Raw genomic sequence first — 18,752 nt, forward strand, 5'->3', positions numbered from 1 at the left:
CACAAATTCAAATGAACGAGGTGGGGATGACAAAGGAAAATGTGTGGGGGGGGCTTAAAATCACAGGGGGTCTATGCTATTGCAAACTTAGGATAATCTATTTGAAACTTAGATAAGTGAAAAGGTAATAAATTGGGAGATTATATATAGATTTGACAACTATAGCCTCTTTACTGGATCTCTGGGGCCAAGAGACATGATGAAAATACGATGACTTAAGGAAAAAAATATATTAATAGACACAGACAGAACAAGGTATGCAAGGGGCGAGACTGACAATGACCTGCAGCGTCATGTATTTTTAGGTACTGACTCCTGCAACATGAGACAAATAGTTTAAAGGAGATACATTCTTTCACCACAACCAGACAGGGCAAACAGGAAGTGTGGAGTTCAACGTGAGGGCATGCAAACTACTGTATGTCAATAGGTGCAATTCTTCAGGAGGGCCATTTGTCTTGAAACGCAAAAGGTTTGTGGTCATTTGTTAAGGTCATAGTAAAAAAGGCAAAACATCTGCTGTTGATCATTGGAAATGTCTTTCAGCAACTACAGCCAGCAGCTGACCAAACAGACATGATTCAAACTACTGTTCTCGTTTTGCTTCTCTATGTGCTCTCCCTTATTCATCATATCATCAACTTAGCATTACATTCAAGCAGGGAGGGGGTGATTTACACAGTGGCTAGTACTATTTAGTTCACTTTTCGAAATTAGGGAGAGCAATCTTCAATACATATTAAACCTCTAAATGCTCGACCAACAGAAAGATAGAAAGAACCTTAAACATCTCAAATATGCAGTACTGTAGAAAGAAATACATGGAGAGGAATATGAGTCTATATGAGACTAAGGCCCTTACTGGGTTCAATTTCGCATCATCCTTTTTATTAAAGTAAACATGACAAGATGATATGCATCAAAGCTGATACCCCCCAACTAGTAATCGTAAAACCCAAAAATGTTTGGCAGTCAGGCCTGTATGCTAGGGTTACAACACCTCTTTGCAATCGTTTGGAGGCAAATACTTTACTTGGACAAGCAGGATTCATGTGCAGTGTGTGTATACTTGAGCCTAGCTGAACATCTGTGGTTGTGTTGCTCATAAAATCCAAATGACTCCTAAGGCGTTGTACAGTACCTGCAAAGCCGGATTTGCAGAGGCAGTTGAAGCCACCGGGATAGTTCTGGCAGAGCGCCCCGTTCTTGCAGGGGTTGGAGAGGCATTCGTTTACGTCCCTCTCGCAGGCCATGCCCGTGAATCCCTCGGGGCAGGTGCAGGAGAATCCCCCCACCAGGTTGTGGCAGGTCCCACTGTTGTGGCATGGGGATGGCAAGCACTCGTCTATATCCATCTCGCACAGCGCCCCCGCGTACCCTGGTCTGCAACTGCAAGCGTATGGCTGGAGGGGGTGGTTTGTGACAAGGATCACCGGGACACTCTCCTCTGTCTTCATATCTGGCCCCACGCTAAGGCGCTTCTTGCAGCTGCCCCCGTTCTGACATGGGTTACGTGTGCAGGGGTCATGATCCACTGAGTCTACCTGCACCCCGCACTGCCTGTGCAGAACTTCTGTGATGCTCTGAAAGAAGGTGGCCACTCCACTGGGGTTGACATACTGTCCATGGCTGCGCTTTATGGCGGCCATCAGGAAAGTCTGGTTGTTGAGTTCAAACGCACCATAAAGCTGTACTCCAGTGCCTAGCCCCGCCAGCTGTGAGTTTGCGATGCGAACAAAGCTGAGGTAGTGATTGGTGAGGAAGGTGGTGACCCCCTGGGTACGGAGGCGAATCAGGATACTGTTGTCCACAGTGGCGTTGGTGAACCCCATGAAGAAGACGCGGACGTTACTGCTGACAGAGCCATGGACACCATCACTACTCCGGACAGCTAATTCGAATGTTCCGTCTGTTGAGCGGGCCTTGGAGTTGAGATCACAGGTGCCTGTTGGGATGGTGAACAGACTGGATGAAGGAGGGGTCAAGGAGCAATGGAAGCTGTCCTGGATATCTGGGTCTTGGGGCTTCACAACCCCGAGGGACCCTCCGGGGAACATGTTTCCGAAATAGTGGACATAGATCTCCACTGAGCGCGGCTCTGACGGGTTATCATTCTGATCACTGACTTTTACGTGGACCGTTCCGGTGGAGGACATCTGAGGGACGCCGGAGTCCTTGATCACCACCGAGAGGTAAAAGTCACTGATCTGCTCCCTGTCGATCTCTCGACTGGTGGTCAGCACTCCAGCGGGGCTGAGGCCGAAGTAGTTGTTGGCTGAAGCGGCGCTGAGCAGACTGTACGAGAACGGACCTTGATTAGGTGAAAGGTCTGGGTCGGTTGAGGTAAGAGTTGCAACATCTGTCCCGGCTCGCTGGTTCTCCATGACCTCTGCATTCACCGTCATCAGAGTAGGACCGTTATCATTAATGTCCTCCAGATTCACGATCAGGGTTGCACTTCCAGTTGCTGAGGGTGAACCAGAGTCCACAGCTAGCAGAGTCAGGCTGAACAGAGGAGTGGTTTCTCTGTCCAGCTCAGCTGCAACAGACACTTGGCCAGTCTGGGGGTTGATGTTGAAGACATTTTTCTTGAAATCTGAGACTATGGAGTAAGAGAATCTGCTCCAGCTTGGGACAGAGTCAGAGTCCTGGGCACTAACGAAGGTGACCAAGCCGCCAGGGGAGAGACCCTCACTGATCTGAACATCATACAGTTCCTGGCTGAAAACAGGAGGATCATTGGCATCCAGGATGGTGATGTTCACAAAGACCTCGTCGATATCCGCCCCATGGATGCTTCCCGCGTTCTTCGCCAGGACTTTGAGGGAGATCTTCTCCTCTTTCTCACGATCAAGCGGACCTGTGACGTAGATCTGTCCTGTTTTCCTGTTGATGCTGAAGCCCTTTCTTCTGCTCTTCCCAAAAATTAGGTAATAAACCACTCCGTCATGTCCTTGGTCGCGGTCACTGGCGAACACCTCTCCCACCACTGTGCCTCTTGGAGCTGCTTCAGAGACTTCAAAGTAGTACTGCTTGGAGACAAAGCGGGGAACGTATTCATTGGCCCCCTTGAGCTGAATGTTGACGTTGGCGAAGCTGCAGCGCTCCTCGTCTGGGACATTGAAGGCCTTCACTGTTAAGTGGTAGACCTGCTTGGCCTCATAATCCAGGAAACCCTGGGTGGTGATTACACCGGTGTTTGGATCAATTACAAAGAGGTCACTGTCTGAAGACTGGATCACGTAAGCCATGACGGCATTGGGCCCAGAATCTCTGTCTGTGGCATTCATTTTCACCACTGTGGTGCCACTGGGAACGTTCTCCTGTACCACAGGGAAATACTCATCAGGATCAAATATAGGTGGGTTATCGTTCACGTCGGTTACATGGATTGTAACCATGACGTAGCTGGTCTTTGCGATCCATCCCCCGTCAGTGGCTGTCACTCTGAGCTCATATCTTTGCTTTTCCTCAAAGTCCAGATGATTGGCCAGAGACAGGATTCCTGTTTTACTGTTCACGGCAAATAGGCCCTTGTCATTGCCCGAAGTGATGTTGTATGCGATGAGCCCATTCATCTCTTTGTCCTTGTCCCTGGCAGAGAGAGTCCTGATGGCTGTCCCCACAGCAAGGCTCTCCGGTATGGTAGCTGTGACTTGGCTTTGGGAGAACTCTGGTGTGTGGTGGTTCTCCTCAGTGACTGCCACTTTCACAGTGGTTCTAGCAGTCAGAGGGGGGTTGCCTTTGTCTCTGGCTGTAACATCCATGAGGAACACCTTGTTCATATCTGAGGTGAGTGAGGCGGCGACAGTGACCCATCCACTCTGCTTATCCAGTTTGAACTTGCTAGAGCTGTTCCCTCCTGATATTATGTACTCCACCTCAGAGTTGAGGCCAAAATCTTTCTTGTCTAGAGCTATGACCATGATAAGTTTGGTGCCAACTTTGACGCTTTTAGTGACAGGTGTAAAGTAGTTAGACGATTCAAACTTGGGTGGATTGTCATTACTATCTACTATGTTTACAATGACTGTAGTTTCACTCATCAATGGCTTTGGAGCACGGTCTGAAGCAGTAACGATGAAACTATGGCGATTTATGTTTATGTTGCTGCCTGTTGAGTTTTTATACTTTAAATGCTGTTTGATAAAGATTTCTCCAGAGCTTGAATTGATTCTGAAGTATTCTGACTGGGACCTGATGAAATAGAATATTTTGCCATTGAAGCCCTCGTCAGGGTCCGTCGCAGACACCTGAGTAACAAGTGACCCCACATCTGTAAGTTCAGGGTAGTCCAGATAGTAAGATGGCCGACTAAATCGGGGGGCATTATCATTGACATCTGTTACAAATATTGTGACATCCGTGCTAACTGTCCAGCCAGAATCATGGGCAGAGACTTTGGCAATGTAATGGTCAGTGTCTTCTCTATTGAGAGGTCTACTGATTGTTATGTCTCCTGTACTTGGATTGATAGTGAACGGTAGACTTGTGTCTGTGATTGAATACTTGCTTATGGCATTAGCACCTGCGTCCTCGTCTGTGGTTGTAACCCTGGTGACAGTGTACCCCACTGGGGCGTTTTCGGGCACTGTGGCGCTAAAGATCTTAGAGAATCTGGGAGCGTTATCATTCACATCTAGCACGTTTATCAGGACTTTAACAGCCGTGCTTTTGGGAGGGTTGCCACGGTCGGTGGCCTTCACTTTAAGGGCATATTGAGCTACTTTTTCCCTGTCAAGAGGCCTGGTCGTTCGGATTTCACCAGTGGCCCGGTTGACGCTGAAGCTGTTCTCCTTGTTGCCGTCGATTATGGCGTATTCCAGCTGGCCGTTAAGGCCGCTGTCCTGATCCACAGCAGACACAATGAGCACCCGCTGAGGGGACAGGTTCTCCAGTATCTCTGCATGTAATGGTTCCCTGTCAAATACGGGGTGGTTGTCGTTTACATCCAGCACTGTGATCTCCACTTTCTCATATGAGGAATAGGGGGGGAATCCTTGGTCCCTGGCCTCAATCCAGAGCACATATTTCTGAATGTGTTCAAAGTCCAGTGAATGTTTGATTGACAGCTCTCCAGTCAACTGGTCAATGTGAAAGGCATTATCCAGGTTTCCACTGGCGATGTAGTATGACAGGGCCCCGCCACGTGTCGAGGACCCGGTCACTGTGGTAATGATCGTGTTTGTGGGTTGGCTCTCTGGGAATGTGAAAGTAGTATCCTTCAGCTTGATGACAGGGAAGTCTCCCCCAGTCACAAACCGGACGGTCACGGTGGTCGAGTCTGTTTTGGGATTGGTTCCGCCGTCTTTCACTCGAACAGTGAGGGTAACCTCCGAGCTGCCTGTCAACCTCTCATTGGCTGTGATGGCTCCTCTTAAGGGGTCAATCTTGAACTTGTCTGAGTTGCGGCCAGTTAGAGAGTAGTGGAGCTGAGCATTGGGTCCCGCGTCCTCATCTGTCACTGTCACAGCGAATACCAAGTTGCCTGAAAAATACAAAATGAGACCAAATGCTTCAGAATAACATTTACAGCAGATGTATGCTTAATCATCAATATTTTCCACAAAAGTAATAATTTCATAAGAGGTCAGATAAATACTGTTGATACTTTAGTTATATAATCACATATTATACAAGCATAATATCATTAGACATATACTGTAAGCCCATGAATATTTGAAATGAATATTCATGAATAAAATCTGAACCCACCTGCTGAGATGAAGGCAGGGATGTGTGTGACGTAGGGGTGGTGGTGGAAATGGGGAGGGTTGTCGTTGATGTCTGCCACCACCACCGACACAGTGGCAGAGCTGGACGTGCCCAGGGGCTGCCCTCCGTCTGTGGCCACAACTAGGAGCTGATAGTTGGCTCTGGCCTCCCGGTCCAGTAGGGAGCTGGTGATGATCTGGCCTGTGGCTGGGTTGATGGAGAACTGACCGTTGCCTCCAGTCAAACTGTAACTGTAGGGATACATAGAAGAGGACACGTTTTAGTAACACACAGTGGGGAAATGATAGGATTTGTACAGCATGGTTTTAGATGAGATGTTTCATTTATTTTCTATGGAACATATATGCATATACTTTATACACTACTTCGAGACAATATTTGAACATTAGTTTTAGTCAATACAATCTTAATACTGTTACTATACTGTCGCCAGGAGGAGCAGTTTCCTACATACATTACATTAGATATTGTGATAATATGCAGCACATACTGGTAAGCTTTCTACTGCCTATAAATGCCCAGATTCAAATATCTTGATCAGCATTGCCAAAATAATCCTACGGAGGGCACTGTTTTAAGCTTTAAAGAGGCTGAGAGTATATTTCATTGAAAAACACAGACATAAAATAACTTAATACATTTTATGTGGTTTTTGTTTGATGAAAGCACCATCTATAATGTATTGGCCAAGCATTACCCAAATCTTAAGGTATTCATCTTAATATTGTATCTCATTCCATTTTCTCCTGTGTTTTGATGCTTCTCACAGAGGCTTTAATTCAAACAGCTCACAAGAGCACATATTTTGAAAACGCTTCCTATAAAATGGGGACAAATTATGGAATAAAGTGTGAACACAGATGGAACACAGACTTATTGGGACCACAGACAACCAAGTTGTCTACAACCAGAAGTGGTTCAGACAGTCCAGAAGCAGAAGTTCAAAAAAGCCCAAGTTAATGGGCTGTGAGAATGGAAACTAATACTGATGGCAACTGGTTATGCTCTCCATTAAGGCCTAGAACCCATGGAAACCCTCATACTAGTTCTGTCATAGCCAATTAACATCCTCATTATGATGTTTTGGGAAAGTGGGGCAAACTGACGTACCCCCCCTGCGCCTCCCCATTGGGGGTACCAGGGCGAGGGGGGATCCGAATCAAATGTTCGGCTTGGGGTACAGGAGCCCCGCTTATGACCCTAGGGATGGAATGGGGTGGGGGACTGTACCTTACGACACCGTTGAGGCCCACATCTGCGTCGGAGCTGTTGACCAGGAGCACGTCGGTGCCGGTGGGTGCGTCCTCGGGGATGGTGGTGTGGAAGGTGGCTGAGGAGAACATGGGGACGTTGTCGTTGACGTCATCTACCAGGACGGTGACCGTACCCGTTCCACTCAGGGGAGGAGAGCCTGGTCATAAAAGGAGAGAGAGAAAAAAAAGAACGAGGGAATGAGAGCATATCAAAAGACCAAGAGCTTTATTTGAAAGACCTAAGGGATAAGTGCAGACCAACAAAGTACCATATGAGATGACTTATTGTGCTGGCTTATCATTTACATGCTGAAGCAATTTATGTCCTTTCAGGGACTCAAGCAAAAGATCCCTGCATTTAATCCAGCAAACGTCTTCGGTCACCACAAGTCCGACTTCCTGAGCCATACTGCCACATCAACACAAAACACGTCAGAAGAGTTCAATAACTCTGAAACAGAATCTTTAGAACGTGTCCTTCCTGGGGTCTTGCATATCATAGATTCAATCTGGTTGCTGAGGTACTAATATCTATTTTGAGGCAAGCAGCATTCGGTGAGTTACTCTGTGGAATTCGAGAACAGAAAATGCTATTTTCAGCAGAAATCTAACCGTTCTTTCCCCAAGCGAGTGACGAAATAAGGCTCTCTGGGCCCTGAGGGATGGATTTAAATCAATAGCAGATGAAAAACGAACTCCAATGCAGAGATTCTAAAAGATTAAAACATCTGCTGGCTTGAAGTGCCACTTCACAAACCCTTCTTTGGATAGCGCGTTAATTTAAAGTGTTACCAATGAATTCGCGGCTCACACGCAGATGTATCTTCAGCTGTTAATAGCATCAAATACTCGAACCTTGCACAATGTGCGGAGGCACAGATTAATAAGACTATAATCAAAAACATTTGGAAAAAGTGACCGTGAATAATCTCTCTTGGTCTGGAACCTGTGCACAATCAAAACATCAAGAGACTCCAGAATCTCGCGCAGAGGGACAAGATGGAGTCCATCCCTTAGAGCCAGGAGGGGCTCTCCTGATTTGTAAAGATCAGGATCGTCCAAAACATGTGCCTCCATAAGCCCTTTGCCGCATAACTAACACTTATCTGCTCGTTTGGATGACAAAGGGATTATGGTCCCAGTGAAGAGCCTTATATTTAGCTAATGAGCGTTGGGGTGATATCTGCTGCCATAGAACCTTCCCGTGCGAAACAACCCTTTCCAAATAACTCCAAAGACAGAACTCGCATTTAATTCCTGCAGATTCAACTCAATTCTTAATGCGTCCAGCTGCAATGATTAGCACAGCAGTTCACACAAACACACTTAAAATAGTTAAACGCCCCAAACAAAAAAATGCATTCCAGCACAAAATAAATGATACACACACGGGGAAAAAGTAAACAGGTTTTTATCCCAAAAGACCGGGCTCAGAAACCACAAGCTCTAATCTTTATACTGTTGAGTCATTACGAAGATGAGTCATCCGTCGTTGTCCCTTCAGAAAAGTAGACCATGTTCACAATGTTGTATTTATTACCAACTATAGGCCTTAGACTTTGAAAGGGACATATGACAAGGTAATTTATGATCATACAGTGCATCATTTCCAGGAAGGTGTTTCAGCCTTTGCTTACATATTCACTCATTCAAAGGCAATAGATTTTTTAAGACCCCCCCAAGGCCCAAATGAAATGCATGGAACACTGAATACTATAAATATCATTAAGTTGGATTGTCCTCATTCAATTACATAACCAGTGGCACCAGTATCAAAACATATGAGTCGGCAAACTGCCTAGTAGCGGTGCGATGTGATTGCCATACAACGTGATGAGGACGCGGGACCCAATGCCATACAACGTGATAAGATTAACAGGAATGAGTCATCATTTTGTTTTTCGCGGGTTGTTATGGAAGCAGAGGGTGGTGAGTACGGCCCGGTAAATCACTGGAGTCGAGCTCCCTGCCATTCAGGACCTCTATACCAGGCCCAAAATGGTTTTCAAAGACTCCAGCCACCCAAGCCATAGACTGTTCTCTCTGCTACCGCACGGCAAGTGGTGCCAATGCACCAGGCCCTGAATCATCATGTCCCTGAACAGCTTCCAACTCCAAGCCTTAAGACTGCTAAACAAGGCTGCTAAATAGCTAATCAAATGGCTACCTGCATTGACCCTTTTTTAAACTGACTCTCATACACTGGACTCCACTCACACATACTTACACTGACACCTCAACACACACTACATAAGCCCACACAGATAACATGTGCACACACGCACACTGACGCTAAACACACACACACACACACACACACACACACACACACACACACACACACACACACACACACACACACACACACACACACACACACACACACACACACACACACACACACACACACACACACACACACACACACACACACACACACACACACACACACACACACACACACACACACACACACAGAGGCAACTGCGAGTCATACACTTCAGACAACGCGTTTCTCTCATCGCTCCTCTTGACAACACGAGAGATGCAGGTGACTTGTCTTTCTGAGTCCTCAATCAAAAAGCTCTGACAAATGTTGCTGCTACAGCTCAGTCTATTATCTATCCTGTTGCCTAGTCACTTTACCCCTACCTATATGTACATAGTTGCCTCAATTACCTTGTTTCCCTGCACATCAACTCGGTACTGGTACTCCCTGTATATAACCATATTATTTTTTACTCGTTATTGTTATTCATTAAATCACTGTGTATTATTCCTGGTGTCACTATTTAAATTTGTATTTGGTATTTTTTGAAATCTTTATTTCCATCTCTGAATTGTTGGAAAAAGACCCATAAGTAAGCATTTCACTGTTAGTCAACACCTGTTGTTTACATAGCATGTGACAAATACAATTTGATTGATTGATTGAAGCAGATCAAAATGGCCGTCACTCTACAACTGATCCTCTTAATCAAGGAGGTTATTAAGCAGCAGTCCATGTCAGACAGTATCTGTATTAGTTTAAGGTAGCCAATGAGCCAATGTTATCAGGCAAGCTCTGTTTGACAGACAACTTGCGAGAAGCCCTGCAACGTCGCCGGCTAAGGATGTTCTGGTCTGCAGCTCCTCGACTGTTTTAACGGCTTTAAAATCCAATTGCCGTTTGTCTCCGAGTCACTAACTGAGTGAAGCGTGGATATCTGTTTAACCTGTGGAGACGTAGTGCAATGCAGACATGTTCAGTTGAAATACACCGTGTTCTCCGAAGCCAAGGTGGGTGCATGTTTTCCCAGCACATAGAATTGGCCCCTGAGGGTCAGAGTGGAGCCACTGCAGTGCAATGGCATTGTTCCCCTTTTGGGAAAAAAAACGGAAGACAATGGGGTTGGAGCAGCGTGTTTTTGTTTTTTTAGGTGGGATACTTTTGGCCTCCGTCCAAACCTTTCACTTTTTTTTGGTAGGATGTGAATTCACAACCTGTTTACTCACTCGGGAGAGAAGAAAGACTCGGCCTGCCGCCCCGCCACCGGAGAACCGAAGCAGCCGTTGCACTTGTGCGACCCTTGACCCCATGCCAAGCGCCCAGCGCATCCGGGGCTGGGCGCTCGGGACAGACTCTGTTACCCCAGCTAATCTGTGGGTAAGCCTGAAGGAAGCCCGCCCCCCCCCCCAGCCTTAAACCCCATGAAACACTCCTCTCTCTCTGACCCTGACACTGCACTGAACTCACCCTTGTTGACAGCCAGGGTTCAAACGAAGGCATTTTCCACATCTTTCTGTGTGGATCAGTCTCACACCATCTTACTCTCTCCAGAGTCTGCTTCTTAACCTCCCGGGGATCATTGCGATCACATAACAAGAGCAGCTGTTTCTTGGATCTGCTGTCAAAATGTGTACATAGTTCTAAATCTCTCTCGTTACATTCTGTGGGCTCACAGATTCAGTCATCATGGAATACAATATCTTAGCCGGTATGCACATGTACACAAATAATGGTGATTATGCATAGTTTTGGTTAGGAGGCAACGTTCCATGACTGCTTATGTGACATTGAATCAGGGGAGGAAGAGACCATAGATATCACCCACACCCATACTTACAACGCTAAATTCCTAATTCTCACCCATATTTGGTAACAAGGCAAGTTAATAATTGGACTCCATTAGTTTGACCGTGACTGCCGAATGAAACAGCGAGAAGGTTATGCAGTTTTAAAGGAAAGCTCTTTCACCCCAAAATATCAGCATCTCACCCAAAACAGCCTGCACTGGGATCTGGCAATCTCACTCCATTAGCATGTGAAGGTCAATGATTTCTTTTCAGCTGACTTGTATGGCGAACGTTACGACCACTTGTGACCAATGGCAGGAGAGATATGGCAGAGCTAGGCATACAGCAGGTTTGGCTGTAAGCAAACCTTGTCTCGCCCACCGACACATGACAAATGCAATCATTGTTCCATGGAAAGAAAGCCGGTGGAAAGTATCACCGGGACGTCTGCAGAACCGGTTGTGCTGCCATGCATTGTGGTTAAAAAAGTATTGTTTCCATAGGCAAAACGTGTTCCCAGAAAGCTCTTTCTTCCTGCTGCACCAGCAGTTCTGTGTATTTGACACTATTTACGAGTTAGTATGAAACCGCAGCATGTTTTTTCCTGCCATCTCCGGTGATACCCCAGGGTAGGCCCTAACTTCATTACATCCACTGGGGGAAAAGGCTTGGTAATCTATCACATGGTGCATAGTTAGAGGAACACACTGTTTCGGTAGACATGATCCCAAAAATGTCTTGATTAAAGAAATTAATTTAAAAAAAATTAAACATGGCTGAAATGGAGCTTCAGCAGTTGGAAAGGTGCCTGATAAGGTACCAGATAAAGCCACCTGACACCACTTCTGCTCCATTTGAATCGAATTTGACTCGTTTGCATAATCTTCTCTAGGGGTTCATCTTAGGTTGGGTAGGAAAACAAACTGCTCTGACCCGACGTGCCCCTGTCCTGATGATTACACTTTCATACATCAGTATTTACGTCACACTGGGACATATCAACAACACAGCGATACATTGTATATGCTACATGGGGGACTTTGCTGTGATTACAAAATGTTTTGCCAGCAAGCGCTGACTGGCTCAAAGTGTATATATTTAATCAAAATATGTCTTGAAGATTACAACATGAGGAAATGGTGTTTGGACCCAAGAAATGTGCTCTTTCAATCAGTAAAGAAAATATTTCATCTCGTGGTACCGTGTTTCCAAGACAAAGATTGCCCCCTGAGACTCGTAGTGGAGTCAGCAAGCTCTGCAATAGTGTTGAGACACGATGAACCCAAGCTAAGTCCTGACAAGAGACTTGTCTCCACAGTTAACTTTTTAGTTTCCAACGGAAAAATTCAGACTGATGATATTCAGATAACCTTGTAGATGCCATTAGAGTACGGGAGAAAACAAAAGATAGAGACGTTGCGTCATTATGGCCCATTTCACACGCAGAAATACGACACCTCAGCTAAATTCCTTAAGCACAAGCGCAGTATGAAGATTCCTCACCCTTTTAATTCAATCAAAAAAGCAATACCATTTAAGCGTAAAGCATACTCCCCTAGGCTTGTTCACTGACAAAATGTGGGCAGCTGAGACCAAAACATAACTGTCTATTTGATATTACTAAATTATACCTAATGGTCATGAGAAGAACGATGTTCAGTTCCTCCCTAATATGCAATTATTCCATTTGAGCCTGGGATCCTTAAAAGTCTGTTATTGGTGGGGTCAAATGAGCGAATGGGAGAACCCTAAATAACCCTAGGTGTCAGCGTTCAAAATAACAAGCTCCGAAGACTCACTGGGAGTGCTGTGTTCCATCTGCTCAGCTTGATCGGCCTTAAACACACACAGACAGTTTTCCTTGTAAGCCGGCCATAAGCCCTCCCCTGTAAGCAATGTCTAGCATAAACATATGGCCGAGTCTAAGCACCTTATTAGTGTACATTACCAGTGGACAAATCACATTAGCCCTGGAAAAGGTGGCATGGGCCATACTTTCGGGGCTGGAGGGGGTACAAAATACATAGGTAATTACAATTAAACTATCTGAAGATGGTGGGAGAGCATATGCCACACATGGAGATCTGTGCAGGGGGTTGACTTGGAGGAAATGGCTGCAACACCCTGAGAAGTGTTGTAACCTCCAGGGATTGGCCAGTCTGAGCTGTGGTAAGAGAGAGGTTTTGGATGTCTTACTGGCACTGGGGATAATCTCTTCCTTCAATATCATCCAGTGGTCTATTGTTGAACATTTCATCAGAAGAATAGCATCGTTGTCCAAACTCTTGGGTTCATTAAAGTTGGACGTTCCCGGACAGGTTGACTTAGGAAGATGGATGAATGTGTAAATTTTATGAGACAGCCATCTGTAGCTGGGAGCTTAAGGCTAAACGGTTAATTACGCTTTATGGACTGCAGCTAGATTGTGTTCTTTTGGGACAGCGTAAATAAAACACATCATTACTCACAGTGAATTGGCCGCCATCTCGCCCCAAAATTGACATTTTTCTCCTTCTGAGAACCTGTTGCTTTGCGACAAAGCTCCTTTTAATGCGCCCGCTCCAACACTCCTGAATGGGGATGGTGAGGCTGTGTGTGTAGGTTGCGAGCTATCCCACCGCTGCGTTTGCCAGACGTAACAAAGTAAACAGGGATTTTTCTCACAGCTAATGAGTGAGAGAATATTAAAAGGCTATTCCCAGCTATAAAACAACAGAACATGCCACTCCCTGTTTCGAAAACCCTATTTCAATCTCAGACGTATTCATCAAATTATACCTAAAACGTTATAGAACTTTCCAATTATTTATGGAGTGCCGTGTCTGAACGGTTTGACATACTTTTCCCCATATGTTATGGATAGGGTTTGCAGACAGACAGACAGACAGACAGACAGACAGACAGACAGACAGACAGACAGACAGACAGACAGACAGACAGACAGACAGGCAGGCAGACAGGCAGGCAGGCAGGCAGGCAGGCAGGCAGGCAGGCAGGCAGGCAGGCAGGCAGGCAGGCAGGCAGGCAGACAGACAGGCAGACAGACAGACAGACAGACAGACAGACAGACAGACAGACAGACAGACAGACAGACAGACAGACAGACAGACAGACAGACAGACAGACAGACAGACAGACAGACAGACAGACAGACAGACAGACAGACAGACAGACAGGAAATGTCCATTCACAGACAAACTGCCATTTTCTTCTACTGCAGGGCACATACTAAGAGTTTATGAAGTGATTTTCCTTTTGTGCTGTTATTACCATAGCATGTTTCGTTTTTGCTGAACTGTTCAATGGTTCTGACATTGCTGTCGACCAGTAAGCCCGTACAGAGGTCCCCCCCATTCTATTGTAACACAACCTTACCAATGCATCTTAGTGCAAATGACAATGACTGTTGTTTCCAAAAGTTAAAAAAAGAGTGACAACAACTGAAAAAGATCTGTCTATGCCACTAATTTCTAATGCCTATTGGCATAAATTGTATGCCAATGCATTATTTTGGCAGCTAATTGCTCATTTGAGATTAACTGATTCTTTATTTTTACCCTTAAAGTTAACAGTAAGTTGACTGAGAACACATTCTCATTTACAGCAAAGTCCTGGGGAATAGTTACAGGGGAGAGGAGGGGAGATGAAATGAATGAAGCCAATTGGAAGCTGAGGATGATTAGGTGTCCATGATGGTATAAGGGCCAGATTGGAAATTTAGCCAGGACACTGGAGTCTTACAACAAGTGCCATGGGATGTTAAGTGACCAGAGTGTCAGGACAACCGTTTAACGTCCCATCCGAATGACGGCACTCTACACAGGGCAATATCCCAATCACTGCCCTGGGGCATTGGGATATTTTCTTAGACCACATAACACAAACTGTGATCACAGTTGAAAAGACCTGCTCAGGGTCACAGAGAGCCAGAGTTTTTAAAACATGGATCTCCTGGCTGCCGCAGAGCACAAATTATTCAACCCACACCATCTCTTTAAGATCCTTATCAGACACGAAAGCTATTTTGCACAAACATTATGTTCCAGAAATTGTTAAGCGGACCATAAACCATGATTGGAAAAAGAGGCATAGGGAAAAAAGCTCCTCCACATTATTACTGCGCTGGTTTTTAAGAGTTGATATAGAATGTTACAGGTCTGTTAAAGTTCATTTGGGGGGGCTGGTGTTTTATTTGGCCTCGTCTTGTGTTGCCACTAGTCTGCATGGCTGAGGACTTCAGAAATGGTCCCATTAAAGATTTATTGTGGCAAGATTTGGACAGTGATTTGGCAAGGTCCCTGCTAAGCTTTTACAACACCTATTACTTATCAGTCATTCTCAAGACTTTGTCAGCTTCACTTTTTGTTGAAATCAGTCTAAGGAGCTAAACACTAATGTGGTCAAGCTAGGTAAGGACATAGATGAGAGATATTTCCCAAAAACATTTTTAAAAACATTTTTTTTTAAAGGATCTAGAAATAAATCCAAGATGGAGATCATTTTTAAGACGACCAGACCGCTCATTCCTAATGGATGAATCCTATGCTGGGACATAGTATAGAAACCTAAGAAAATGTACAGACCAGATTCATGAGAAGCCATTGAACAACATAAAAGATCCTGTCTTCAAATGGGATGGCCATTACAATCCTTTATCTACTAAGGCGTCATTTAGCCCTGAAAAGGAGAAAGTAAAAACACTTTGGCCCTAATGGCGAGATGTGAAAGAGGGGATCTCTATGCGACGGTAACCGCCACCACAGGCATGGGCCGGGGGATTTACTGTGCCTCTTTAATAAACGGGACCAAACGTTGTGCATGTCAATGTTCCTCCGGGGACGTTTTAACACACGCACATGCACTAGACTAGTTCAACTCCCAGCACGGTTGCCCCCACTGACAGCTTGATCCTCAAGGCAATGGAGATATTCTTGAGTATGAGGGTGAGCACAACTAGCTAACTTCCAACGTCATACAGGAAAAAAAATAGAGCATTACACAAAGGAGGTAGTCTAATGGGCATTATAATTATTGCTATAAGCATTCATAAAGGAGCATGGCTCGATGGACAGCCTAAATTAATGCACGTACAGTGCCTTCAGAAAGTATTCACACCCCTTGACTTTTTCCACATTTTGTTGTGTTACAGCCTGAATGTAAAATGTATTAAATGGAGATGTTTTTTCACTGGCCTACACACAACACCACATCATGTCAAAGTGGAATTATGTTTTTGGAAATGTTTACAAATGAATTAAGACTCAGTCAACAAGTATTCAACCCCTTTGTTATGACAAGGCTAAGTGCAAACGGGAAAAACTTAAGTAAAAATGTGCTTAACAAGTCACAAAATAAGTTGCACTGACACTGGGCAATAATAGTTTCACAATATTTTAGAATGGGTACATCATCACCTATACCTCACATACAATTATTTTCAAGATCGCTCGGTCGAGCAGTGAATTTCAAACCCAGATTCAACCACAAAGACCAGGGAGGTTTGCTAATGCCTTCCAAAGAAGGGCACTTATTGGTAGATGGGTAAAAATTAAAATTAAAAAAAATAAACAGACACTGAGTTTCCCTTTGAGCATAGTGAAGTTATTAATTATACTTTGGATGGTGTATCAATACAACATTGTAGTTACACCACAATACAATTGACGGAGTGAAAAGAAGGAAGCCTGTACAGAATACAAATATTCCAAAACATGGATCCTGTTTGCAACCAGGCACTTAATTAATACTTCAAAAAATGTGTCAAAGCAATTCACTTTTTGTCCTGAATATAAAGTGTTACGTTTGGGGCAAATCCAATACAACACATTACTGAGTACCACTCTCCATTGCATAGTGGTGACTGCATCATGTTATGGGTATGATTGTAATCGTTAATGACTGGGAAGTTTTACAGGATAAAAAGAAACAGAATGGAGCTGAGCACTGGCAAAATCCTAGAGGAAAATCTGGTTCAATTTGCTTTCCACCAGACACTGGGCGATGAATTCACCTTTCAGCAGGACAATAACCTAAAAGGCAAATCTACACTGAATCAAGAAGACACTAAATGTTCCAGTGTGGCTGAGTTACACTTTTGACATAAATCTGTGGCAAGACCTGAAAATGGTTGTCTGGCAATGATCAACAACCAATTTCACTGAGCTTGAAGAATTTTGAAAAGAATAATGGGCAAATGTTGCACAATTCAGGTGTGGAAAGCTCTTAGAGACTTACCCAGAAAGACTGACAGCTGTATTCGCTGCCAGAGGTGATTCAAACATTATTTTTTTCATACAACTTTTAAAAAATATATTTTTTAATAGATTCAAATTTTTCTTCCACGTTCACATTCCAGAGTATTTTGTGTAGATCGTTGACAAAAAGTGACAATTAAATCCACTGAATCCCACTTTGCAACAACAAAATGTGGAAAAAGTCAAGGAGTGTGAATACTTTCTGAAAACACATTCACGTTATATCGATTGTTTAGAAACTGCTAGCATCAAACCCCGCGGACGACACAGCTATAGTTTGGTGTAAATTACTTTAGGAGATGTTTAACATCTGCAGAGTTAATATACGTACTGCACTGTAAACATATGGCCTTCTAAAATATTCTTGGGTGAGAAGCAATGCTATGACAGTTCACGATGCATGCACAAGGCCAACATGTCGTACATTAAATGTTCATTTTTTTCTGGTGTGTGTGCACACGTGTCACGTGTGTACCTCCTTTTTACGATTTTCTATTGTCCTACAGCCTTCTATGTGGGGGAATTACTTGTACAGGTATGCTGGTAGGCAGTGGGTTACAAATCGGATTTTCCTTCAGTTGATCCCAGATGTTTGCCCCATATAGCTATTACAGTTGCCTGAGACTCAACAGTTCTATTATCTCTCTTTTTTTAGTCACACTTTTCCCTCAGAAATGATGCCAACAACTTTCCACTGCAAGCGGATCTGATCTTCAAGTTTCCCTTCAACAAGCCTCCTTGTAAAACACCTTTATGCAGCTTGTATTTGTGCCACATTTCATGCCGGAGCGCAGATTTCCAAATAATGACAGGAGCGTGCCAAACTCCCTGCTCCCCAGCCAGGAACCATTATGAGAACCAGGACCAGAGAGCTCTTTTGTTTCCATCCATTTCATGACAGATTTCACTCAACAGAGTCAGGCCTGAAACTCCACTCAGCCCCTGGTTAACGAGTTTACCTTCGTTGAAACCCTCAGACAGGCCCTGGAACAGTGGCAGCCGCAGGATAGAGCAGCAACACAAGCCCTTCCAAATAAGTGGAATTCATTCCATGATCCGTGATCCAGATCAACCATATTTCAACTACACAACTATTATTAGGCCTACTGTGTGTCACCCAAAGACATCATTGATTTGACAAGAAGGCTAGCTCTGAAATGTGCAATAAAAAAATACTTTTAAAAAACGACTAAGTATTTACTTTTTTTAAAACGTTTTCCGTTTCTTGCAGTAAAGAAAGAGTTCAAATGCAAGTGTTAAAATGAGCTGTACTTGACAGTGATAACGTGGGATAAAGTCTTCAACATCTACTGTACCTTAAAGATGTCCTGCCAGATAGTAAATGGGATAACAATTTCCCTCCGTGTCTCGGCCTCAAAAATGTGAGGGTAATTTAGACTGCACTATGATTATGGGTTTTTCGATATTTTGATATTCTACTCAAATCCCTCTT

The 18,752-nt window shown here is 44.4% G+C and overlaps 1 protein-coding gene across 1 annotated transcript in view; it reads right to left on the reverse strand.

Annotated features, from left to right (window-relative positions):
• LOC124010395 (protocadherin Fat 4-like) overlaps positions 1-18,752 on the reverse strand; it is a 100,077-nt gene that overhangs the window by 12,917 nt on the left and 68,408 nt on the right. Inside the window, exons 7-9 of the mRNA XM_046322793.1 lie at positions 6,967-7,147; positions 5,716-5,966; positions 1,142-5,488 (exon numbers count right to left, since the gene is read on the reverse strand). Of these exons, the coding sequence (XP_046178749.1) occupies positions 1,142-5,488; positions 5,716-5,966; positions 6,967-7,147 (4,779 nt within the window). The remainder of the gene's footprint in view (positions 1-1,141; positions 5,489-5,715; positions 5,967-6,966; positions 7,148-18,752) is intronic.

The sequence above is a fragment of the Oncorhynchus gorbuscha genome, linkage group LG23 (assembly GCF_021184085.1).
Source record: "Oncorhynchus gorbuscha isolate QuinsamMale2020 ecotype Even-year linkage group LG23, OgorEven_v1.0, whole genome shotgun sequence".
NCBI classification, from domain to species: domain Eukaryota; kingdom Metazoa; phylum Chordata; class Actinopteri; order Salmoniformes; family Salmonidae; genus Oncorhynchus; species Oncorhynchus gorbuscha.